Source organism: Pecten maximus, chromosome 15 (genome assembly GCF_902652985.1).
Source record: "Pecten maximus chromosome 15, xPecMax1.1, whole genome shotgun sequence".
In the NCBI taxonomy this organism is placed as follows: domain Eukaryota; kingdom Metazoa; phylum Mollusca; class Bivalvia; order Pectinida; family Pectinidae; genus Pecten; species Pecten maximus.
Window position 1 is genome coordinate 14,507,257 of NC_047029.1, and position 27,499 is coordinate 14,534,755.

At 33.7% G+C, this 27,499-nt stretch overlaps 1 protein-coding gene across 3 annotated transcripts; it reads left to right on the top strand.

Annotated features, from left to right (window-relative positions):
- On the top strand, positions 1-27,499 carry LOC117344262 (phosphatidylinositol 5-phosphate 4-kinase type-2 alpha-like). Of its 3 annotated transcripts, none has more exons than XR_004536137.1 (10): positions 1-265; positions 2,702-2,799; positions 3,899-3,995; positions 4,538-4,687; positions 12,070-12,216; positions 14,221-14,259; positions 17,398-17,511; positions 18,597-18,873; positions 19,985-25,479; positions 26,146-27,499. XR_004536137.1 is itself a non-coding variant. In XM_033906951.1 (9 exons), the coding sequence occupies exons 1-9, from the start codon at positions 149-151 to the stop codon at positions 20,167-20,169; spliced, it is 1,224 nt and encodes a 407-aa protein (XP_033762842.1). In that variant the 5' UTR covers positions 1-148; the 3' UTR covers positions 20,170-27,499. The 3 variants fall into 3 exon arrangements, 1 of the variants encoding a protein (XP_033762842.1); XR_004536138.1 differs by having other exon boundaries at positions 19,985-25,336; XM_033906951.1 differs by having other exon boundaries at positions 19,985-27,499.

Here is a 27,499-nt window from a genome sequence, read left to right on the forward strand (position 1 = left end):
TTCGTCGCCATCTTGGATGTTGAGAGGTGTTGCAGCGATAATGGTCCGTCTACATTGAACTGAATATAAAGATGTGTGGACTTCTGTACATTCTGTCATCTTGACAAAACCTTCCAGATTGTGATTTTTATTGAATTTACTCTAAAAAATGGATAAGCTCAAGAAAGAGAGGATTCGGAAAGTGAATCCTGTGTCACAAAAAGTCAAACTCTTCCGTGCATCAGAACCTCTACTCAGTGTCTTCATGTGGGGGATTAACCATACGGTATGCATTTAGAATTATTCATAACTCAATCTGTCGTTTGAATGTTTTATATATATGATAATATAATGTATTAAAACACAGCGTTGCATGTGTGGTGATATATATTGTCAAGACGAGCTGTAGACTGGAGAAATATCATTTCCGGTTCCTGGTTGTATTGACCATTTTGTTTGGCTTTCTAAAGATACAGTAGAGTTACTAGAAAGGGATTTGCCCATCATATAATTTAATTGCCGCGGTCTGTTACATATGGGACCCAAATTACAATTCACATTTCAGCTAAGCATATTAAATATTCCCAATAATAAATGCCCATTAAATGCACTTAGTATGTACTCAACAGGCATCCTTAAGAAGGTGAATAGGCCTACCCCAAAGGTCCGGTGACTTAAATGTTAACACAGTAGCCATCAATTTTTTTCAAATTTGTCATTTGTATGTTTAATGTGTCTCATCAATAACATTAGAGAATATTTTTAGTGTTTAAATTACCAAACTTAGTACATAGGGTGTGTCACCAGACAGGAAAGCAAGTATAATGGTACCTCCACCGGGATGTGTCACCAGACAGGAAAGCGAGTATAATGTGCCTTCACCGGGAATGTGTCACCAGACAGGAAAGCGAGTATAATGGTACCTCCACCGGGATGTTTCACCAGACAGGAAAGCGAGTAATGTGCCTCCAACGAGGATCAAACCTGCAAATTTGGCCCTGTTCTCAATGGCATATATATATTACTAATAAAAAACTGAGGTGATGGGAAATTCCAATTTCAAAGTGCCCTGGCCTGGCCCCAGTCCCCAAATGCAGACATTGAACTGATGGTGTATATACGTACTGTACCAAAATAACCAGACATGCAAGATGAAACCAACATTGTGAGAAAAAGAGGAAAACAGTGAATCTGGTGCATCCGATTAACTATATTTATTTTCGTTCTACTAGCAATTTATGAGATGTGATTTTAATTATAACATTTAAGGCAAATTCTTCTGATTAACTAAGAGGCCTACAGTTGAGCTATAATATTATTGAACCAGCTATTGGGTCCCTATATGAAACAGTAAAAAATTTGTTCTTCGATGATTAAATAAAAGGTTACAGAGATCAAATTTAAACACTCAAACGTATATATTTCTTAATATCAAAGGTAGTTCAATGCTTAAACATGAACATGCATGTAGCTAATTATAAGCCTTGGTTTACTTTAGCTACATATAATTAGTTCCCATTGTTATGGCCAGCCATATATTGTACTGGTGATGAGGCATATACAAATGTAGCACTTATATACTATGACCATGTCTGTCACTCCAATGAAAAAATCATTATCATTCCACAAGTGTAATACACTTATATCAGGTAACCTTGGTTACATGGTGTGTTGTCATCATATCAACAACATTAACACTCCCAAACAAAGACCTGGAGTGTGAGTCCATACAAATTAACACATTCTGTCATCTTACAAATCAAACAGAACACAGTGACCATATGTTACTTATATACATTTACATGTATATATGAACCACATATTAACAGGTCTAACAAAAAAAAACATGATAAATTTATATAAAAAATTCAAGATGTACATATATTGGTGACATAACTTTCTGCTGCTCATGTCACTATATTTTAGGATTGCAGATCAGAGTCTTTAGATCAAGTTTAATCTAGGTCAAGGGGTCGAGCAAGCCCTCCACCTCTGGGTTGCGAGTGCGAAACCCAGGTGGGGCAGTTGCTTGGTACTGACTAGGTCAATGGTTTTTCTCCGGGTACTCCGGCTTTCCTCCACCTCCAAAACCAGGTGCGTCCTTAAATGACCCTGGCTGTTAATAGGATATTTACAAAATAAACATATTTAGGTCACCTTTATTACCGTATTATATTTTATCGTGTATGGGAAGTCCTTGTTCTTGCCTTATGAATTTCCCTTGTCACCAAATTATACACGTCATCATGCTGTTACATGTTAATAAATTAATTATCTCATGATAATCAGATTGTGTACTACACTATATGTTTCTCATCTCCGAAAAGCTTGTACCACAAGATATACATACACAAGTATACATGTACTATAGCTAATTCATTTTAGATCGCCAGGACAAAGTGCAATGCTCCCAGCGTTATTGTTGTCCATAGGCAGCTTTGTTAAAGTTTTTATTAAGCAATGTTGTGTCAATACTATGGAGAGTCCTTACAGCTTATAGTAAAGCATGTGTTCTTGTCACAAAACCTTTCATACATGCACATTTGTTGTCCTGCTTACGTAGCTCGTGACTTTGACCTACTTTTGAACAACTTTAGCCATAGGCTGTTTTTGTTTTCAATCGATCACAATTACGCTTTGTCAGAAATGTAGCACCCAAAGGAAAAAAAACCCCACAGGTTTTAATAAGTGGATGTAACCTTGTTGTTTACTACTTTTGCAGATAAATGGCTTGAATCATGTGAACCTTCCTGTCATGTTAATGCCTGATGACTTCAAGGCTTTCAGTAAAATACGAGTGGACAATCATTCTTATAACAAGTAAGTATGGACTTTTAGGACTGATATTTGGGTTCTGGATTTATGCCTGAAAAGGGATCCACTCAGTTTGAGTACCCACTATATCTCTTAAGTTTTGCTTGCCACTCATAAAAAATTTAAGAATAGTGTTCTGGACTTGTTTGGAAAAAAATCCTACAAAAATTGATATGACAATGTAAGTGTACCAACTAATGTGATTTGTTCCATATTTGGTCTGATCATAGTTTTATGAAAACAATGGTGTGGGTCTGGCGCTCGCAGGGCCTGAGTGTTTGGGCCCAATATAAATTAAAGAAAATTCTTCAAAATCTTCTGTAGAAATATAAGAATTTGTTCCATATTTGGTATGAAGCATCATTGGATGCGGGGGAACCTATTTTGTATAAACAGTGGGTAGCCCCCCCCCCCCCCCCCCCCCCCCATGGGGTCAGGTCTGAGGGGCACAGCCCAATAGGGGAAACTACAGCAAATTATTTTAAATTCCTCTGCTTTTTTAGAAGTGAAAGGATTAGCTATAGGTCCATATTGGTCTGAAGCATTCTTTGGTTAAGGGGAATAAATTTTGATATACAGTGGATCTAGCCCTCATGGGTCCTAAAAGGCAGGGCTCAATAGAGGAAATTGAGGTTAATTGTTTTAATCACTACTCTTCCTGAATGCCTGAATAGATTTTGATAATATTTGGTTGGAGCATTATTTGGAAAAGGAGATCAAGCTCTTGGGGCTGGAGGGCCATGGCCCAATATAGGAGAAATATAGCAAAAGAAATTTAAAATCATTTTTCTTCTATAAGAATGACAAAATTTAGTCAATAGGTCATTTTGGTTTGAACCATTGTTGGGAGATGCAGATGACCAAGAAAGACATTTTCTTTGCAATATTTGCAAAACATTTTGATCATGTTATAAAAAGTTGTTTCTGTTTTGTCAGATTTGTGAAACTTATCACAAGTATTCATTATCTCTGGTTTTAACTGCCAGATGCTGCCAAAATTAAAATTATTATAAATTTTATGAATCTCATAATCATCACATATGTATACATTGGTAGCTATGCTAAAGTCTTTTTATAAAGTGATCTGTTTCGATTTTGTTTATAGAGAAAGTATGCCAAGTCATTTCAAGGTAAAGGAGTATTGCCCAGTTGTGTTCAGGAACCTTCGAGAGAGATTTGGAATTGATGATCAAGATTATATGGTAAGGGAGAGAGATATATCTACAAAAAAGTTCACCAAAATGGGTAAAATATGGTGAATATGTTTAGAGATATATTGTTTTAATTCAGTTTAAGGTAAGATTATTGGAAATTTATTAATTTTATCTCTGTTGAAGTCTGCTGTAAATCTTAATGACTTTTGAAAATTTCCATGTTTATGTCGTCAAACTGTGATTGATTAATTCAGCCATAGTCAGAGATAGAACAATTAAATTGATTAAGATTGGAATAACAGTATTGAAGGATATATATTTATTTTCTATATCTTTATAAAGATTGAGAATAGTGTTGATGTTCTGCAAGGATAGGAAATTTAAGATTAAATGTACCAAAAATTATATAAATCATCAGTTTATCATTAGTTCAAAGTTTCTAATCAGTTCCAGGTTCTGTGTTCAAATCCTGCAAGACATTTACTAGATATTTTGACTGTGACGAAACAGTGGCGATGAAAGTTTGAAAACAAAATTAAAATTTCATTTACTGCTTCACTCACTGATATATGATAACCATGTGTTTTTAGAACTCATTAACCAAGCAGGCGTTGGATGTAGACTCCCCGGGCCGGAGTGGAGCTCGCATGTTGATGTCTCAGGATAAGAAATTCTTTGTGAAAACACTAGTCAGTGAGGAAGTGGAACAGATGCATCACCTGCTAAAACAGTACCATCAGGTAATAAACCACATATAGAACAGGTAATAAACCACACATAGAACAGGTAATAAACTATATATAGAACAGGTAATAAACCACATATAGAACAGGTAATAAACTATATATAGAACAGGTAATAAACCACATATAGAACAGGTAATAAACCACATATAGAACAGGTAATAAACCACATATAGAACAGGTAATAAACTACATATAGAACGGGTAATAAACCACATATAGAACAGGTAATAAACCACATATAGAACAGGTAATAAACCACACATAGAACAGGTAATAAACCACACATAGAACAGGTAATAAACTATATATAGAACAGGTAATAAACCACATATAGAACAGGTAATAAACCACATATAGAACAGGTAATAAACCACACATAGAACAGGTAATAAACCACACATAGAACGGGTAATAAACCACATACAGAACAGGTAATAAACCACACATAGAACAGGTAATAAACTACATATAGAACAGGTAATAAACCACATATAGAACAGGTAATAAACTACATATAGAACAGGTAATAAACCACATATAGAACAGGTAATAAACTACATATAGAACAGGTAATAAACTACATATAGAACAGGTTATAAACCACACATAGAACAGGTAATAAACCACACATAGAACGGGTAATAAACCACATATAGAACGGGTAATAAACTACATATAGAACAGGTAATAAACTACATATAGAACAGGTAATAAACTATATATAGAACAGGTAATAAACTATGTATAGAACAGGTAATAAACTATGTATAGAACGGGTAATAAACCACACATAGAACGGGTAATAAACTACATATAGAACAGGTAATAAACTACATATAGAACAGGTAATAAATTATATATAGAACAGGTAATAAACTATGTATAGAACAGGTAATAAACCACACATAGAACAGGTAATAAATCACACATAGAACAGGTAATAAACTATATATTGAACAGGTATTAAACCACATATAGAACAGGTAATAAACTATATATAGAACAGGTAATAAACTACATATAGAACAGGTAATAAACTACATATAGAACAGGTAATAAACTACATGTAGAACAGGTAATAAACCACATATAGAACAGGTAATAAACTATATATAGAACAGGTAATAAACCACACATAGAACAGGTAATAAACCACACATAGAACAGGTAATAAACCACACATAGAATAGGTAATAAACCACATATAGAACAGGTAATAAACTATATATAGAACAGGTAATAAACCACATATAGAACAGGTAATAAACTACATATAGAACAGGTAATAAACTACATATAGAACAGGTAATAAACTATATATAGAACAGGTAATAAACCACATATAGAACATGTAATAAACTATATATAGAACAGGTAATAAACCACATATAGAACAGGTAATAAACTACATATAGAACAGGTAATAAACTACATATAGAACAGGTAATAAACTATATATAGAACAGGTAATAAACTACATATAGAACAGGTAATAAACTAAATATAGAACAGGTAATAAACTACATATAGAACAGGTAATAAACTACATGTAGAACAGGTAATAAACCACATATAGAACAGGTAATAAACTACATATAGAACAGGTAATAAACTACATATAGAACAGGTAATAAACTATATATAGAACAGGTAATAAACTACATATAGAACAGGTAATAAACTACATATAGAACAGGTAATAAACCACATATAGAACAGGTAATAAACTATATATAGAACAGGTAATAAACTACATATAGAACAGGTAATAAACCACACATAGAACAGGTAATAAACCACACATAGAACAGGTAATAAACTATATATAGAACAGGTAAAAAACTACATATAGAACGGGTAATAAACTATATATAGAACAGGTAATAAATCGCACATAGAACAGGTAATAAACTATATATAGAACGGGTAATAAACTACATGTAGGACAGGTAATAAACCACATATAGAACAGGTAATAAACTACATATAGAACAGGTAATAAACCACACATAGAACAGGTAATAAACTATATATAGAACGGGTAATAAACTATACATAGAACAGGTAATAAACCACATATAGAATAGGTAATAAACTATATATAGAACGGGTAATAAACTATATATAGAACAGGTAATAAATCACACATAGAACGGGTAATAAACTATATATAGAACAGGTAATAAATCACACATAGAACAGGTAATAAACTATATATAGAACGGGTAATAAACTACATGTAGGACAGGTAATAAACCACATATAGAACAGGTAATAAACTACATATAGAACAGGTAATAAACCACACATAGAACAGGTAATAAACTATATATAGAACAGGTAATAAACTATATATAGAACAGGTAATAAACCACATATAGAATAGGTAATAAACTATATATAGAACAGGTAATAAACTACATATAGAACAGGTAATAAACCACACATAGAACAGGTAATAAACTATATATAGAACGGGTAATAAACCACACATAGAACAGGTAATAAACCACACATAGAACAGGTAATAAACCACATATAGAACAGGTAATAAACCACACATAGAACAGGTAATAAACTACATATAGAACAGGTAATAAACCACACATAGAATAGGTAATAAACCACATATAGAACAGGTAATAAACTATATATAGAACAGGTAATAAACCACATATAGAACAGGTAATAAACTACATATAGAACAGGTAATAAACTACATATAGAACAGGTAATAAACTATATATAGAACAGGTAATAAACCACATATAGAACATGTAATAAACTATATATAGAACAGGTAATAAACCACATATAGAACAGGTAATAAACTACATATAGAACAGGTAATAAACTACATATAGAACAGGTAATAAACTATATATAGAACAGGTAATAAACTACATATAGAACAGGTAATAAACTAAATATAGAACAGGTAATAAACTACATATAGAACAGGTAATAAACTACATGTAGAACAGGTAATAAACCACATATAGAACAGGTAATAAACTACATATAGAACAGGTAATAAACTACATATAGAACAGGTAATAAACTATATATAGAACAGGTAATAAACTACATATAGAACAGGTAATAAACTACATATAGAACAGGTAATAAACCACATATAGAACAGGTAATAAACTATATATAGAACAGGTAATAAACTACATATAGAACAGGTAATAAACCACACATAGAACAGGTAATAAACCACACATAGAACAGGTAATAAACTATATATAGAACAGGTAAAAAACTACATATAGAACGGGTAATAAACTATATATAGAACAGGTAATAAATCGCACATAGAACAGGTAATAAACTATATATAGAACGGGTAATAAACTACATGTAGGACAGGTAATAAACCACATATAGAACAGGTAATAAACTACATATAGAACAGGTAATAAACCACACATAGAACAGGTAATAAACTATATATAGAACGGGTAATAAACTATACATAGAACAGGTAATAAACCACATATAGAATAGGTAATAAACTATATATAGAACGGGTAATAAACTATATATAGAACAGGTAATAAATCACACATAGAACGGGTAATAAACTATATATAGAACAGGTAATAAATCACACATAGAACAGGTAATAAACTATATATAGAACGGGTAATAAACTACATGTAGGACAGGTAATAAACCACATATAGAACAGGTAATAAACTACATATAGAACAGGTAATAAACCACACATAGAACAGGTAATAAACTATATATAGAACAGGTAATAAACTATATATAGAACAGGTAATAAACCACATATAGAATAGGTAATAAACTATATATAGAACAGGTAATAAACTACATATAGAACAGGTAATAAACCACACATAGAACAGGTAATAAACTATATATAGAACGGGTAATAAACCACACATAGAACAGGTAATAAACCACACATAGAACAGGTAATAAACCACATATAGAACAGGTAATAAACCACACATAGAACAGGTAATAAACTACATATAGAACAGGTAATAAACTACATATAGAACAGGTAATAAACTATATATAGAACAGGTAATAAACCACATATAGAACATGTAATAAACTATATATAGAACAGGTAATAAACCACATATAGAACAGGTAATAAACTACATATAGAACAGGTAATAAACTACATATAGAACAGGTAATAAACTATATATAGAACAGGTAATAAACTACATATAGAACAGGTAATAAACTAAATATAGAACAGGTAATAAACTATATATAGAACAGGTAATAAACTACATATAGAACAGGTAATAAACTACATATAGAACAGGTAATAAACCACATATAGAACAGGTAATAAACTATATATAGAACAGGTAATAAACTACATATAGAACAGGTAATAAACCACACATAGAACAGGTAATAAACCACACATAGAACAGGTAATAAACTATATATAGAACAGGTAAAAAACTACATATAGAACGGGTAATAAACTATATATAGAACAGGTAATAAATCGCACATAGAACAGGTAATAAACTATATATAGAACGGGTAATAAACTACATGTAGGACAGGTAATAAACCACATATAGAACAGGTAATAAACTACATATAGAACAGGTAATAAACCACACATAGAACAGGTAATAAACTATATATAGAACGGGTAATAAACTATACATAGAACAGGTAATAAACCACATATAGAATAGGTAATAAACTATATATAGAACGGGTAATAAACTATATATAGAACAGGTAATAAATCACACATAGAACGGGTAATAAACTATATATAGAACAGGTAATAAATCACACATAGAACAGGTAATAAACTATATATAGAACGGGTAATAAACTACATGTAGGACAGGTAATAAACCACATATAGAACAGGTAATAAACTACATATAGAACAGGTAATAAACCACACATAGAACAGGTAATAAACTATATATAGAACAGGTAATAAACTATATATAGAACAGGTAATAAACCACATATAGAATAGGTAATAAACTATATATAGAACAGGTAATAAACTACATATAGAACAGGTAATAAACCACACATAGAACAGGTAATAAACTATATATAGAACGGGTAATAAACCACACATAGAACAGGTAATAAACCACACATAGAACAGGTAATAAACCACATATAGAACAGGTAATAAACCACACATAGAACAGGTAATAAACTACATATAGAACAGGTAATAAACTACATATAGAACAGGTAATAAACTATATATAGAACAGGTAATAAACCACATATAGAACATGTAATAAACTATATATAGAACAGGTAATAAACCACATATAGAACAGGTAATAAACTACATATAGAACAGGTAATAAACTACATATAGAACAGGTAATAAACTATATATAGAACAGGTAATAAACTACATATAGAACAGGTAATAAACTAAATATAGAACAGGTAATAAACTACATATAGAACAGGTAATAAACTACATGTAGAACAGGTAATAAACCACATATAGAACAGGTAATAAACTACATATAGAACAGGTAATAAACTACATATAGAACAGGTAATAAACTATATATAGAACAGGTAATAAACTACATATAGAACAGGTAATAAACTACATATAGAACAGGTAATAAACCACATATAGAACAGGTAATAAACTATATATAGAACAGGTAATAAACTACATATAGAACAGGTAATAAACCACACATAGAACAGGTAATAAACCACACATAGAACAGGTAATAAACTATATATAGAACAGGTAAAAAACTACATATAGAACGGGTAATAAACTATATATAGAACAGGTAATAAATCGCACATAGAACAGGTAATAAACTATATATAGAACGGGTAATAAACTACATGTAGGACAGGTAATAAACCACATATAGAACAGGTAATAAACTACATATAGAACAGGTAATAAACCACACATAGAACAGGTAATAAACTATATATAGAACGGGTAATAAACTATACATAGAACAGGTAATAAACCACATATAGAATAGGTAATAAACTATATATAGAACGGGTAATAAACTATATATAGAACAGGTAATAAATCACACATAGAACGGGTAATAAACTATATATAGAACAGGTAATAAATCACACATAGAACAGGTAATAAACTATATATAGAACGGGTAATAAACTACATGTAGGACAGGTAATAAACCACATATAGAACAGGTAATAAACTACATATAGAACAGGTAATAAACCACACATAGAACAGGTAATAAACTATATATAGAACAGGTAATAAACTATATATAGAACAGGTAATAAACCACATATAGAATAGGTAATAAACTATATATAGAACAGGTAATAAACTACATATAGAACAGGTAATAAACCACACATAGAACAGGTAATAAACTATATATAGAACGGGTAATAAACCACACATAGAACAGGTAATAAACCACACATAGAACAGGTAATAAACCACATATAGAACAGGTAATAAACTATATATAGAACAGGTAATAAACCACACATAGAACAGGTAATAAACTATATATAGAACAGGTAATAAACTATATATAGAACAGGTAATAAACCACATATAGAACAGGTAATAAACTATATATAGAACGGGTAATAAACCACACATAGAACAGGTAATAAACTATATATAGAACGGGTAATAAACCACACATAGAACAGGTAATAAACTATATATAGAACAGGTAATAAACCACACATAGAACAGGTAATAAACCACATATAGAACGGGTAATAAACCACATATAGAACAGGTAATAAACTATATATAGAACAGATAATAAACTATATATAGAACGGGTAATAAACCACACATAGAACAGGTAATAAATTATATATAGAACGGGTAATAAACGACACATAGAACGGGTAATAAACCACACATAGAATATCCTCAGTTCCATTTGGGATGTTGTGGGAATTTGTCCCTGTAGTATTAGAGTGGGATGAATATTGGACGGCAGCATGAAAATAAAATGGTCATGAAAATAAGCCAGTCTTGAAACACAGCTATGAAATCCTTAAACAATAAGAATGTACCTGCAGCTCATATTGAAGATTTTAGGGTAAAGTAAATTTGTTTTTAGACAGCACTGTGGCTGTACGTCTTACCTAGCCCTGACTTAATCAATATTCCTGAATCTATAGAAATCACTAAGCAAACTTGACGTATTCTGTAGGAAAGCATTATACAGAATTTAACAAAAGCTTATTAGATTTTTTCTTTCAATGCAATAATGCTTTCCTGTGGAAAATTTAACTTGAAGTAACATCAGTGTTTTAAAGAAATCGGGGACTGTGAGTAGAACTATTTGTATTTGGGAGGTTATTAACTTGCTTTTCTTTGACAGTACATTGTAGAGACTCATGCTCAGACATTGCTGCCTCAATACCTAGGGATGTACCGCATCACAGTGAATGACGTGGAGTCCTATCTCATTGTGATGAGGAACGTGTTCAGTCCTCGCCTGGTCATCCACAAAAAATATGACCTCAAGGTTGGTTATGGTTCTTATCAATTAAATGCTGTGGAACACAGCAACCTCTGGCTTTGCTCGGGTGATTTTCCTTGAAAACAAATCTATTCGAAACTTTTGTGGAATCAAAATATTGCTTATTTCTATGATAAATCCTGATGAGTTCAGGATGGGACCGGATATGATGATTCCCCCAAAACAATTTAACAACACACTAGATAATCTCCTTCCGCAATGTTTTTGTTTGTTATGTTGTAATGATTCATGCTTTTATATGTTTGAAGACATCTGCTTGAGATATATAGATTATAGTTGGATGAACAAAGACTCAAATTCAGACTGAATTCATACGACTATTTATTATACTAATACATTGGGCTAAGGGGCTTTAACAGCTCTGGTGCTTAACTCTCTCTAGTAGATGACCTTGCCAACATAAAATTTATAAGATATACACTAAGAACCCAATGTAAGCTAGTATGAATGTCATGGTAGCTAAAGTGAAAAGCTGTTCCTGTTGGCCAAGCCAGGTAACTGAATCGAGTCAACTTATTAGTAGAGATGAATTAATTCTTGGGGGACTTACGAATTACAAATGATGTAAAATGCCCAAATTGAAGATGTACCACAGCTGAAATACGAATTACAAATGATGTAAAATGCCCAAATCGAAGATGTACCACAGCTGAAATACCCCTATAGGTTATACCGTAAATAATCGGGTATAGTGCGCACTCGCGTATAGTGCGCAGGTACGTTTTTGAGGTTCATTTTCAAAAAAAAAAAAATTTCAAAATGAACATTTTTTTTTCAATATTCAACTGCGCGGTAGATGAATTCTAAAGCATAAGATGATAGGAATTTGTAACTTATGAAAGCTTATTTACCACATTTAATTGGAATCACCGGTCAGATTTGACACATTGGATTGACAGGTTGTTTACATTATACCGCGACAGACCTAGTCAGCTTGCAAATTGGAGCGGTCCCATCTACGCTGTTGTACAAACAAAATAATTAATCCTACCCTCAATTACCTTGTGATTTTCATGCAAGTATGATCTCTTGTGGTATCTGTCCACGATACATACAAAGCTAATTAAGCTCAATTATAACAAGATTGACTAGTAAGCCGAGTATAGCTACGTAATGTAACACAGGCCGCCATTTTGTATACAGTACGGAAACAAGTCTGCTAAAATAACTAAGTACTGCTATATCATTTCAAGTTTTGTTTGATGTTAATTGAGATGTTATACATCGTTTTGGACCTGAATACGGGAACATGCTCAAGTGAGATCGTATGTGTACGGAACGTGTGGCTCACGATTGACTTACATAAATCCACGTAATTGCTGATAAATACACAATTTCAGGGAATTAAACATCAAAATAACTATTCATTTCTTTGATTATTTGTTAACTATTACTTTCAAAATGCTTTATATATGCTATATATATAAAAGTATTAAATCATAATCCTGCTGTCGAAGGAAACCATCACTCACCTCAAATCACATTCATTCTGACCGGCAAAGGCTTGTACTTGCGTATAGTGCGCAGTGGTCTTTTTCACTTGTCAATTTTTGAAAAAAAGTGTGCACTATACGCGAATATTTACGGTAGTTTGTGCGAGGGGAGGTAACTTGTACACACTGTAGTTGATACAACATTAGAAAGTAATCTCAAGCTCTGGGGTTGATAAAAATGGCCCTCACCCGTCAAATAATGTTTTTTGTCTCGGGTTTTCCAATTGGTAATCGATAAGTGTAATCTCCAATTGTTTCTGCATTTGATACCTAAAATGAAAGTAGAATACTTCTAATTACTTTAGACGTCAGTTCCATGAAATAGGCCTGCAAAAATGGCTGTGCTTGGTGATTATGAGCCAAACCTAATGTTGGCTTGTTTCCGTAACAGATTCCAGTAGCAATAGAGGTTGCATGGTTTAAATCAGTTAATAGTGTGATAAGTGTGTAGATTTTGATATGGTTTTTGGTCATTTTGTACTTATTATTTTTTTAGGGATCAACAGTCGACCGCCATGCCAGTGATAAAGAAAAGGTAAAATTCCTTTCATTGTGAAAAGACTGAACAAATTGATGTATATATGTTCTTCTTAAATATTTGAACTTGTGCATTATAATTTAATCTTTCTTGTAACAAGCATTTTCATTCGGTTGAACATTTATGTTATCAGACATTAACGTAAAAAATGGCTTTGCTGTTTGTTCTGTTACTTTACTTTTATTGGCTAATAAGTCGAGTCAATTCACTGAAAAATACAGCCCGAAGTCGGACATAATTGCAACATAATACATTTTTTGGTTTTTGGAATGGTGGGTACCTACATTATAATGGGAGAAAGTCTATCAAAATCAACCTGTGAGGAAATGTGAAAAAAAAGGAAATAAGTGAAAGTTGCATTTTTAACCTTCTTTGAAGTGTTATATTAACTTATTTTGTAAAGATGGATATGAAAAATTAACAGTTTAGTATGGCTAACTGAAATAACCTATTAACCAAGCCCATAAGCAAAATGAGTTTATATTTCTATTTTATAACTTCTAAAATTTTTTAATCATGACCGATAGTACATTGTTACATTGGTACATGCACTTACAAAATTTGAGCATACAGTTTGACTGATTGAGCTGATTTGGTATTATTTTTAGTCTGTATATTATTGAATGATAACAATTGTACTGATTTCTGCAACCTGTAATTTAAAAAGGGGCAAGCAAATGCTGAAAAGTTTTTTTGATATCAATTTTTGTTTGTGCGTCACTTATTTGAAATAATAATTTGGGTATGATCAGTTTACATACATAATTTTGTCTGAACAGTAAAAAAATGGCTATTAAGTGCAAGATTCTGAACAACATAAGTCTTTGTTTCTGGAACAAGTTTTATCTGAATACCTGATGACTTTGCCAGAAAAGTCATGATAAAATAGATTTTTTCATGAAATAAATTTGAAGTTCATTCATATACATAAATTCATGATTTTTGTTCAAAATTATGTATCCCCCACTCTGTACTATTGGCCATGATAGTATGGAAGAAAATATTTCTTTGCTAAAACCAAAAGATATTATTTAAATTTAATTCTGATAGAAAATGAATTGTGTATATTCATTTTTAAGCTAAACGTATGTAGCGGCATGTTTAGGTGAAGGGCTTCCAAATTTCTTCAATTGATTGACCTTGACCTACATTCAAGGTCACAAGGGTCAAATATATTAAAATCTTTAAACACCATGTCTTGTGTCGGGACCAGAAGCAAACTAAAAGAATGTCTAGAAGAATTTGGGACACTCCAATATTTATGTTTTCAGTGATAACTAAAAATTTGGTGGACTTGTTGTACCATATGCATGTTATTAGCTCACTGATTATGAGTAACGGTGGGCTATTGCTGTACCCCCAGTGTTTGTGTCGGTGTCGACCCACCCTACTTTAAAGTTTTTGGGGTCCCACCCCAAGACTTTAAAGTTTTTGGGGTAAGTTTTTGGAAAGCTTGTAAGTCCAAAAGTATACACCTCACACCCTACTTATTATGTCCCCAAACGAAGTGGGGGACATATTGTGTTTGCTCCATTTCTCCTTCTTCTATCTTTCCATGGTGAACTTGTCCGGCGATTTCCTTCTAAACTACTGGACGGATACTTATGGAACTTCACATGAGTATTGGTGGGGGACAGAACTTCACATGAGTATTGGTGGGGGACAGAGCTTCACATGAGTATTGGTGGGGGACAGAACTTCACATGAGTATTGGTGGGGGACAGAACTTCACATGAGTATTGGTGGGGGACAGAACTTCACATGAGTATTGGTGGGGGACAGAACTTCACATGAGTATTGGTGGGGGACAGAACTTCACATGAGTATTGGTGGGGGACAGAACTTCACATGAGTATTGGTGGGGGACAGAACTTCACATGAGTATTGGTGGGGGACAGAACTTCACATGAGTATTGGTGGGGGACAGAACTTCACATGAGTATTGGTGGGGGACAGAACTTCATATGAGTATTGGTGGGGGACAGAACTTCACATGAGTATTGGTAGGGGACAGAACTTCACATGAGTATTGGTGGGGGACAGAACTTCACATGAGTATTGGTGGGGGACAGAACTTCACATGAGTATTGGTGGGGGACAGAACTTCACATGAGTATTGGTGGGGGACAGAACTTCACATGAGTATTGGTGGGGGACAGAACTTCACATGAGTATTGGTGGGGGACAGAACTTCACATGAGTATTGGTGGGGGACAGAACTTCACATGAGTATTGGTGGGGGACAGAACTTCACATGAGTATTGGTGGGGGACAGAACTTCACATGAGTATTGGTGGGGGACAGAGCTTCACATGAGTATTGGTGGGGGACAGAACTTCACATGAGTATTGGTGGAGGACAGAACTTCACATGAGTATTGGTGGGGGACAGAACTTCACATGAGTATTGGTAGGGGACAGAACTTCACATGAGTATTGGTGGGGGACAAGAAGATGTGCAACGCGCATGTCTTGTAACGAAATTCCAAAATGGCCACCATTTCCTGGCCTCTGATGGGTCAAAATTTTGGATATTGTTCGATTTCAGTGAAAATTGGTACATAAGGGTATTGAGGGAAGCCGAACAGAATGGTACCACTTATGAAATCATCCATTGCTATGGTAACAGAATCCTTGACTCTGGTTGGTCGAACTTTAGATTTTGTTCGATTTCAGTGAAAATTGGTACATAGGGGTATTGAGAGAAGACGAACACAATGGTACCACTTTTGAAAACCTGTGTTGACATGGTAACGAAATGGAGATTTCTGAATGGTTGGGGTAGTTTGGGGGACATTATAGTAACGACTGCCGTTACAATTAGTACTTGTTTGGTTTATACATTCATTAGAGGTCTAGGAGTGATGTTATGGCAAAATCATGTGAATCTTTTTTGACCTCAAAACCCGCTTTTAAAGGTTTTGGTTTTAAGTCCAAAACCATATATCTCACACTGTTACAAATCAATTGTGTGATTGTGTGAGTGTGATTGCTACTGTCAGTGAGCTTCGCAATCATTGATTGCTAATGAAAGTGCCCCAACCGTTTCATCTTGTTCCCTACCTCTACCATGTTGATTCACATTTTTGAGTAACCCTGACATGTTGAACTGATCATATCTGTTTTGTTTCAACAGGCGAAAGACTTGCCTACATTTAAGGATAATGATTTTATCAGTGATGGCCTGTCACTGAAGATTGGAATGGATGCTAAAGACAAGCTCATGGCTACACTCACCAAGGATGCAGAGGTAGAACTTTCACAGCTAACATATTGATAACTCCTTCAATAATTTTGAGATTAATTTCCAATTTATCTCTTTAAATAAACAATTAAAAAAAGATGGAAAAGAGATTTTTGGGTCATTCAGCCTGATATATTTAGTGATATTAGACATGGTAAGATTTTCTTCAATTCTCATTGGCTAAATATGATCATGTAGAGGTCAGGACCTTTGATTGGTCTAAAAGGTGTTTTACCAACTTGTAGAATTTAAAATATCAACCTTAGCTTTGTCATATTGACCTCACCAAAGGTCCATTATAGTAAGCTATGAGTTGGCCCCTGGATGACATTAGTTTTTTTCGCCTCTTTACAACATTGACATAGCAGCCATTTTGTAACATGTTTGTACAGTCATAGTTTTCCTGAATAACACCTATTTTAAACTTCTTCTCAGGTTCCACTAGCTTGTTGGATTCAGAGCTAATTTACCTGAAAAAAATCCTGGGAAGGTCCTGACCAAGTCTTAATTTTTTGTGTCGGGCTGACATCCAAGATGACCACCATCTTAAAAAACATATTTAAACTTCTTCTCCAGTGCGTCTGGTTATTTTTAGCTCTCGAAAAAAAAAATTCTTGACATGGCAGCCATGGCGGCCAGTTTGTAACATGATTGCACAATCATGTTTTTTTCTGAACAACACCATTTTCAAACTTCTCCAGTTACACTAGTAATCCTGAGGATCAAGTGTTGTTTATTTTCCAGGTTGGTCAGAAATCTAAGATGGTCGCCATGGCCAATGTAACCAGTAATATGACTGTATACTTTAAAAGTAGAAGGGTTTTTAGAGTCAGTTGACCGTTAATGCCCCTGGGCCTTTTTTTATCTGTGTTCCAATGTATACAATTGCAATATACTGTAAGTATACTCCAAAAGAATAGCCATAGAAAACAATATACAGAAAGTTTAGTTGACACAAATATAAGTTAATGGCAGGCTTTTAACCCATTAGTTCTGAAATAGGATTACATTTTATGTACTGTGATATTATGTATTCTTACAGTAATTAAATAAAAAACACCACATTCATTATATCCACCTTAATTTGTTAGTTTCTGGCAAGTCTCCATTTGATGGACTATAGTCTGATTGTGGGGATCCACGACTGTGAACGAGCAGACCGGGAAGCTATTGAGGCTCTCGTCCAAGAGGAACCTGGGGAAGGTGAGGAGGACGAAAATGACACGGAGAATGGAATTTTAGAAGATGATGAGTATGATTACGGAGGTGTTCCCACTCCACCCGATAGTCCCCAGCCTATGGCCATGCCCCCTTTTGTAGGAGAACTTGATAGTAACTTGGAAAGATTTGGTATTAAGAGTAGTGAAGGTAAGTTATCATGATTCTTTTTCAATGTTATGTATTTTAACCAAAACTAAAATGGGTCTTGAAATTTCAGAAATTCCTGAAAAATGATGATGTTGCAGTTTTGTGTTATGTTAGAGCAGTAACGAGTTTTTGTGTCGCCTTTGAAAAAGGAGACATATAGGTATTACTTTTCGGCGGCGTCGGCGGCGTCGGTGTCGGCGGCGTCGGTGTCGGCGTCGTCCGGAAAATGGTTTTCGTGCGATAACTTTAGTAGTTTAGAACGGATTAATTCGAAACTTCATGGGAAGGTTCATTACCATGATAGCTCAGACAAGTTCGATAACCAAAATTATTCGCACCTTTTTAAAAGAGTTATAGCCCTTTAATTTTTTGCAAAAATGGTTTCCACTCAATAACTTGAATAATTATTACAGGATTAATTTGAAACTTCATGGGAAGGTTCGTTACCATAATACTGTGGACAAGTTCGTTAACCAAATTTATTCGCACCATTTTAAAAGAGTTATGGCCCTTTAATTTTTTGCGAAAATGGTTTCCACTCAATAACTTGAATAATTATTACTGGATTAATTTGAAACTGCATGGGAAGGTTCGTTACCATAATACTGTGGACAAGTTCGTTAACCAAATTTATTCGGACCTTTTTAAAAGAGTTATAGCCCTTTAATTTTTTTTGCGAAAATAGAATGTTCGTTACCATAATACTGTGGACAAGTTTGTTATTGTTTTTTTTTATTCAAGTCCTAGTTTTAAAGAGTTATGGCCCTTTAATTATTCGCATACACAGGCGACACCTCCACTTCCGTGGAATTCTTGTAATTAAACAACAGATAACTTTTAATGGCTTATTATGATGATTGTTGATATACACAAAAAGGTTTGCAAAGAGATGTGCAAAATAAGTTTTTTTAAGATAATAGATATCATCCTTGGCGCTTTGACCAAGGTTATCTTTAGCTTCAAAAACATGATATATAAACTTCAACAGTAAATTGATTGTTCAGAATTTAAGAATAGTATTTCATAGTTTGTTCAGAATTTAAGAATAGTATTTCATAGATTAAGCATTATGGATTATTTTGCATTTTATTACCTTTTTTTCCCTGACTAGATGCAGTGAAGAAGGAGATATACTTTTTAGCAATGATAGACATTTTGACTAAGTATGGAGTGAAGAAGAGGACTGCTCAGGCAGCGAAGACCATGAAACACGGAGCTGGTGCGGAAATCTCTACAGTCAAACCAGAACAATACGCAAAGCGATTTCTTGACTTTATCAGCAAATGTCTAGAGTGAACATTCTTTTGCATGAGAAGATTCACCTTACACTCAATGAAGAAAATTATTTCCAAATAAGAATATCACTTACAAAGACTATTTCCAGAGACGGAAAAGAATGATTTCCATATAAGGAATGTATCCTAGACAAAGTTATTCCCGAAGACAAATGAAGATTTCTCTTATTGAAATCAGGACCACTTTTTAATTGATTTTAACTACTGTATAGGAAATTGTTACTTTTCTTTGGATGCAGTTGGTTAATATGGAAACTTGATTGATGCCTATGACATTAGTTTGAAAAAAATCCTCATTTTATACATTTGATGTGAAGAAAGTTTCCTTATCATGAAGAACTGAATTTGATTACTTCAAAAGAGAAAGAGCATAAATCAAGAAAATACCAGCTGAAATTTGCTGGTATTGACTCTTTTAAAAATCAGTATTTGATGTTAAAGTTTTTGATGATTTTATGTATGAGGAATGAAAAATTTATGTATGAGGAATTGTTTTAGCAATGAACTTATGTCTTTGTGCTCCATCAGTTGTCCATTCAGTGTCGTCTGTAATCATTGTTGTCTGCCGATAAGTTAAGTGGCTTACTCTTCTTGGGGCTGAGGCAGGTCGTTTTAATGACACATCCTCCTAAATAACTGGGTAGATCTCAACCAAACTGTGAAAGTGGTATCCATAGCACTACGAACAGCTCTATAAATAATGTTACTTACATTCCTGGGTCTTGTCTCCCGGACTATTGAGCAGATTTCAATTCAAAATAAAAGCTTTAGCTCCAAAACTAGGAGAGTGACTTAAGGCCCTGAGCCTCATGCATAATTGTTTTACATTGTTTAAAAGTAATCTTTCTTGGCATCTGTGGAGTAAAGCCATACACATTGTTAATATAAGGTATACTTACCTGATTGGGTCTCAATATACAACATTCGAATAGGATGTGTGTTTTGGATTCTTGTATCATTACTGGTAAAATCAGTAATAAGTTTGACTGAACCATCAGTCAAGTGAGAATGACTCAAAGTTATTTCTATCCATGTTGATTTTTTTTTAACAGACAAATGTTCATAGTGGTAAACAGAAAAGATTTATAATGACACACTTGGATATAAAAAATTATGACTAAATCCTGATTTTGTATCTTGGGTAGTGATAAGTTATGTTGGTCCAGAAACAAATTCAGCATAATCTTCCGCTCAATTCAATTTACTGTATTAGAATTAAGTGATTTATACTTAAAATTTTCCCAATTTGGTTAACTGGATTTTTCCAAAATACCCAGGAAAAACACTGACAATAGTTAATTGATATTGTTTACAAATCAGCATGTTTATCTTTATTCTTCAATAACGCACCAATTGCATCATTATGAAAAGCTTTAAACTATTATATCTCTAGGTTAAACACGTTTCGATACTGGGTGCAACCATCTCGGAAATTAATGAAACCTTGAGAACAACAATTCTGATTTGTCAAAATATCAGAAGAGATTTGATTTGGGAAACAACAGTTTTCTTCTCTAATGGCCAATGTGACTCGATCAACAGTGCAGAGTCTTGTGGTTTCAGAAAATGATAGAGGGTAGATCAGTTGAATTGTCTGGTAGATAAAATAATCTATTTCTGCTAGCAGTGATGCAAGAATCCAAAGTTCCCACAATTCTATACCTGTTAAAATAAAGTTATTTAATGATGTTTTAATTGTAGATATGACCTTTATACTATAAGATATGTGACTATTGTGTATAACGAGTTCAAAAGTGCTTTGTAATTAAAATACAATGTACGATGTATTTAGAATGCTTACTTTAGTGCTTCTTGTTCATATAATGATGAAGTAAATATGAAGAATTTCTGATGTTTAATATATCATTCGATAGTATTGTGAACAATGGCAAATCCAGTGATATTTTACAAGCCTAATAATCACAATTTTCTATTTACATGAACCGTTAATGATGAAATACTTGTTCTCTTTATCAGAATAGGAATGATTTGACACCAAGCACAGCCGATGGTGTATTGCTATGTATACAACTAGTCATTGCCAAGAAAGCTTACATGCATCAAAACTATGTATTATTTTCTTTTAATCTGATATGATGCCATACCACAGGGTCCATGGTCTATCTGTTCGTTAGTCAGCACCTCACTTCAATTAATGATTATATTTCAACAGTATTTGCTATGCAATATTCTTCAGAAGGAAATGAAATATCCCATTAAAGATTAGTGACCTTACGTCCCCAGAAATGTAAATCCTTTTGAAATCTAGTGATAGCAAACTCAATTTGGAATGCTGGCTGCAGCCAGATACAATAATAACTTTATTGATATAAAAATGTAAGAATCTACTTCTTGATTTCCATCAGGTCAAATATTCTGATAATTGTTACCAGGGATAGTGTGTTATAAAGGTATTTATATCAAAGACCGTTACGTTTACTTTACAGGGGTCTTAGTTTATAACAATGTCAAATGAAATAAGATTCCTTTCCTTTAATGAAATAACTGCTACTAGATATAAAGAGATTTACACAATCATGCTTCTAGAATTGGCTTCAGACACAAAAGTCCCATTCCTGGAATTTAATCTTTGGGCTAGTATATGGAAATGGTGAAGACTCAACTCGAAGAGACATACACAGTCGTGTTAAAATCAGAATTTGCAAGAGTCTTATCCCAACCCCGGTAAACTTCTAAAGTCATATAAACATAACATTATATTTCCAAAAAATTTATAACATGATTTTACATTTTTATAGCGCTCTTGACATAAAAAAAAAAAATCAAGTTAGCTTGGTGAAAATCAAAACATTTTAAAGAAGATAAACCTCATAGCAAAATTGTTCTCTTGTTGGCCGTCAGGCAGGAAGGGGTTTCCAAATCGTTCACAGAGACCTAAATATGTCCCTAAAATAGCACATAGATTATGTGAAAATGATAATAACTTATTAAAATAATGAAAATTAGATGTAAGAATGTGATTTTAGAGACTGAAGCGTTTTGTTGACACTACAACATACTTAGGTTTACATGTATATCATGGAAATGTCTTACATACCCATACCTGGGGACATAGTTCATGTCTTCTGATGTCTCAGGACATAGTTCATGTCTTCTGATGTCTGGGGACATAGTTCATGTCTTCTGATGTCCCGGGGACATAGTTCATGTCTTCTGATGTCTGGGGACATAGTTCATGTCTTCTGATATCTGGGGACATAGTTCATGTCTTCTGATGTCTGGGGACATAGTTCATGTCTTCTGATGTCCCGGGGACATACTTTAGTAGTTCATGTCTTCTGATATCTGGGGACATAGTTCATGTCTTCTGATATCTGGGGACATAGTTCATGTCTTCTGATATCTGGGGACATAGTTCATGTCTTCTGATATCTGGGGACATAGTTCATGTCTTCTGATATCCGGGGACATAGTTCATGTCTTCTGATATCCGGGGACATAGTTCATGTCTTCTGATATCTAGGGACATAGTTCTTGTCTTCTGATGTCCCGGGGACATAGTTCATGTCTTCTGATGTCTGGGGACATAGTTCATGTCTTCTGATATCCGGGGACATAGTTCATGTCTTCTGATATCTGGGGACATAGTTCATGTCTTCTGATGTCCCGGGGACATAGTTCATGTCTTCTGATGTCTGGGGACATAGTTCATGTCTTCTGATATCTGGGGGACATAGTTCATGTCTTCTGATGTCTGGGGACATAGTTCATGTCTTCTGATGTCCCGGGGACATAGTTCATGTCTTCTGATGTCTGGGGACATAGTTCATGTCTTCTGATGTCTGGGGACATAGTTCATGTCTTCATTATTATATAACTAAAGTTACTCTTGTATTGCATGAAGAAAACACAATCATTCTGCAAGGATTAGTCTCATTTGGATAAAATTCAGGTAAAAAATACCAATTTTTTTCCAACCTTATAACCATATGCACACATTAGTGGATCTCAAGCAGATTTGATAAACCCTTTCCTGGCACCATTAGAGATGGCAAGCAAGAGTGAGATATATTTGTGATGCTCTTTTAATAAGACTATTTTGCCTTGATTGCTTAAGCATCCAGGCGAGTGATGCAGGCCCTCGAAGCTACTTGTTACTACACTGTCATTATCTGCCAATGTGATTTGTTATGAGACTTTGTAAATCACTATATGTATACAATGTATATCTGTATGTTTAAGTATATAGAAATGTATGTATGTAAAAGTATATATAGAATGTAAATTAAACCAATACAAATGACATTCATGCTTACTAAACTATTTGTCTCAGTGACTAGGTAAAGTATAAGTGTTTCAGTTATCAAGAGTAAATTTGTGTACAACACAAAAGAAATTATTACCAAAATGAAATCATTGACATTCAGAGATTTGATATATGTATGTGTATGGCCAGTTTACAACCATTATTGAGGGAAAGAACTGACACATTTTGTAATAACGTTATTTTACAACAAATTCCTCTATCATTTTTCTGTATTGAGCACCTATGTAAAATACTCAAGTTATAAAAATCAGTTATTTGATCATTTCAGTTGTGTAAAACATAATTTATCAAGATGTATGTGATTAGGTTTCCAAATACTTCAAAACACAAAAAGGAGCCTTCTAATACCCCCCTATGCTCCACCACCACATATAAACAAGAGGCTTGTAGTTCAGGGATTGCTCACCTTGTGTTATGAAGCATAATGGCTACAGAGCTAAATGGCTACAGAGCTACAAACCTAAAAGACGCTGGACCTTTGGGTCAATTTTAGTATCACAGATGTATATTTCTCTTTCACAGGACAGGTGTGTCCCTACTGCTACTTAATTTTTATTTCAACTAGGGTTGAAATGTACCTTTGCTGATGTGAGATGTCCTGGTTTCATCCTAGAGTTGAAATGTACCTTTTCTGGTGTAAGGTATCCTGGTTTTACCTAGGGTTGAAATGTACCTTTTCTGGTGCGAGATATCCTGGTTTCACCCTAGGGTTGAAATGTACCTTTTTCTGTGCAAGATATCCTGGTTTCATCTTAGAGTTGAAATGTACCTTTTCTGGTGCGAGATATCCTGGTTTCATCCTAGGGTTGAAATATACCTTTTCTGGTGCGAGATATCCTGGTTTCACCCTAGGGTTGAAATGTACCTTTTCTGGTGTAAGGTATCCTGGTTTTACCTAGGGTTGAAATGTACCTTTTCTGGTGTAAGGTATCCTGGTTTTACCTAGGGTTGAAATGTACCTTTTCTGGAGTAAAGGTATCCTGGTTTCACCCTAGGGTTGAAATGTACCTTTTCTGGTGTAAGGTATCCTGGTTTTACCTAGGGTTGAAATGTACCTTTTCTGGTGTAAGGTATCCTGTTTTCATCCTAGGGTTGAAATGTACCTTTTCTGGTGTAAGATATCCTGGTTTTACCTAGGATTGAAATGTACCTTTTCTGGTGTAAGGTATCCTGGTTTTACCTAGGGTTGAAATGTACCTTTTCTGGTGTAAGGTATCCTGGTTTTACCCTAGGGTTGAAATGTACCTTTTCTGGTGTAAGGTATCCTGGTTTTACCTAGGATTGAAATGTACCTTTTCTGGTGTAAGGTATCCTGGTTTCATCCTAGGGTTGAAATGTACCTTTTCTGGTGTAAGATATCCTGGTTTCACCCTAGGGTTGAAATGTACCTTTTCTGGTGTAAGATATCCTGGTTTCACCCTAGGGTTGAAATGTACCTTTTCTGGTGTAAGGTATCCTGGTTTTACCTAGGGTTGAAATGTACCTTTTCTGGTGTAAGGTATCCTGGTTTTACCTAGGGTTAAAATGTACCTTTTCTGGTGTAAGATATCCTGGTTTCACCCTAAGGTTGAAATGTACCTTTTCTGGTGTAAGGTATCCTGGTTTTACCTAGGGTTGAAATGTACCTTTTCTGGAGTAAAGGTATCCTGGTTTCACCCTAGGGTTGAAATGTACCTTTTCTGGTGTAAGGTATCCTGGTTTCATCCTAGAGTTCTGATAAGTCGAGGTATGATGCTACATCTTGCTAGAATGACGGTTAGTAGAGTTTACGGAAACAACATATTTTATAAAGGCTTGAAATTTTGTTTCAATAAATAATTTTAATCATGATAAATTGTTGCAAACAATATTATATGGTTAAGAGTAATGGCATCTGGCTTTTCTACAGAAAATAGGTATTAAACTTACTTGGTGTTAAGTTAATTTTTTGTGTGAATTTAACCATGACCCACTTTGAAGTTTGTAAATGTGAGTGATATATATTTGCAAAAATTTTGGTAAAACATTATTCAAAGGTGGGCAATGCTTGACTAGAAAACCTTTTGTTTAGAATTGTGGTTATATTCATAGGGAATTTGAGCAGAAAGCTTCCAAAATTTTCTTTTGGAAGGGTACGGTGGTGTCCTAATAACAGTCATCTGAAAGAAATTAACTGTAATTTGAGATTTAAATGAAAAATGACATATTTAACATTACTTAAATTTACCAGTATCTACGTTATAGAAGGGTAAATGTACCAGTGTCAAGTGTTCAATATAAGAGGTCTTATTGTTAGCTTACTGGCCATAGTAGCTAAGTATGCTTAATGCATTGGTGTAACGTCCATTGTCTGTCCGTCTACTTCATTTTTCCAAAACATCATTTGAATACTAGTAACTAAGTCAAAGATAAAACAATTTAACCAGTAGCATGCAAGGAAAAGTGACCTTGTATACTGTCAATGGGGTAAAATATTTTCAAGCTTCAACTTCTGAATATTGTTCAGTAGCATGTCTGATTGGATATCAAGTGTGTCAAAAGGGATACACATAATTCATCTTTAAAATTATATAAATCAAATATACTTAAAATGGAGATACTTCAGAATATCCAATGGATTGGACATTTAATAATTTCCAAGATTTTTCCAATATGCTTAAGTTTGAAGGCATCAAATGTGTAACTGCCTTAAAATGTCAATTTTCTGGAAAACAAGTTTCCAGGGGTCATCTTCGCCCTTTAGAATATGGATATGAAAAGAGGTAAAGAAGTCGCAGATTGAACATAGCAAAAGATGTTTGAATTGTTTTCTTCTGTCATTAGTGACTTAGAGTCATGGTAAATGGCATACCAGGATTAATTGCTTCAAATAATGTTGACCAACATTCAAGGTCACATAAAGTAAATATAGTAGAAGTGGACTGAATACCAGAGAGTGATACAGGTTTGTTGGGACTCATAACTAATTTAAATTTCATCAGTATTAAGAAATAATTCTTTTATACACTTGTGTTGGAAAAGGGGAAAGAATGTCATTAAAATTTCATGTTATGTAAAACAGAAA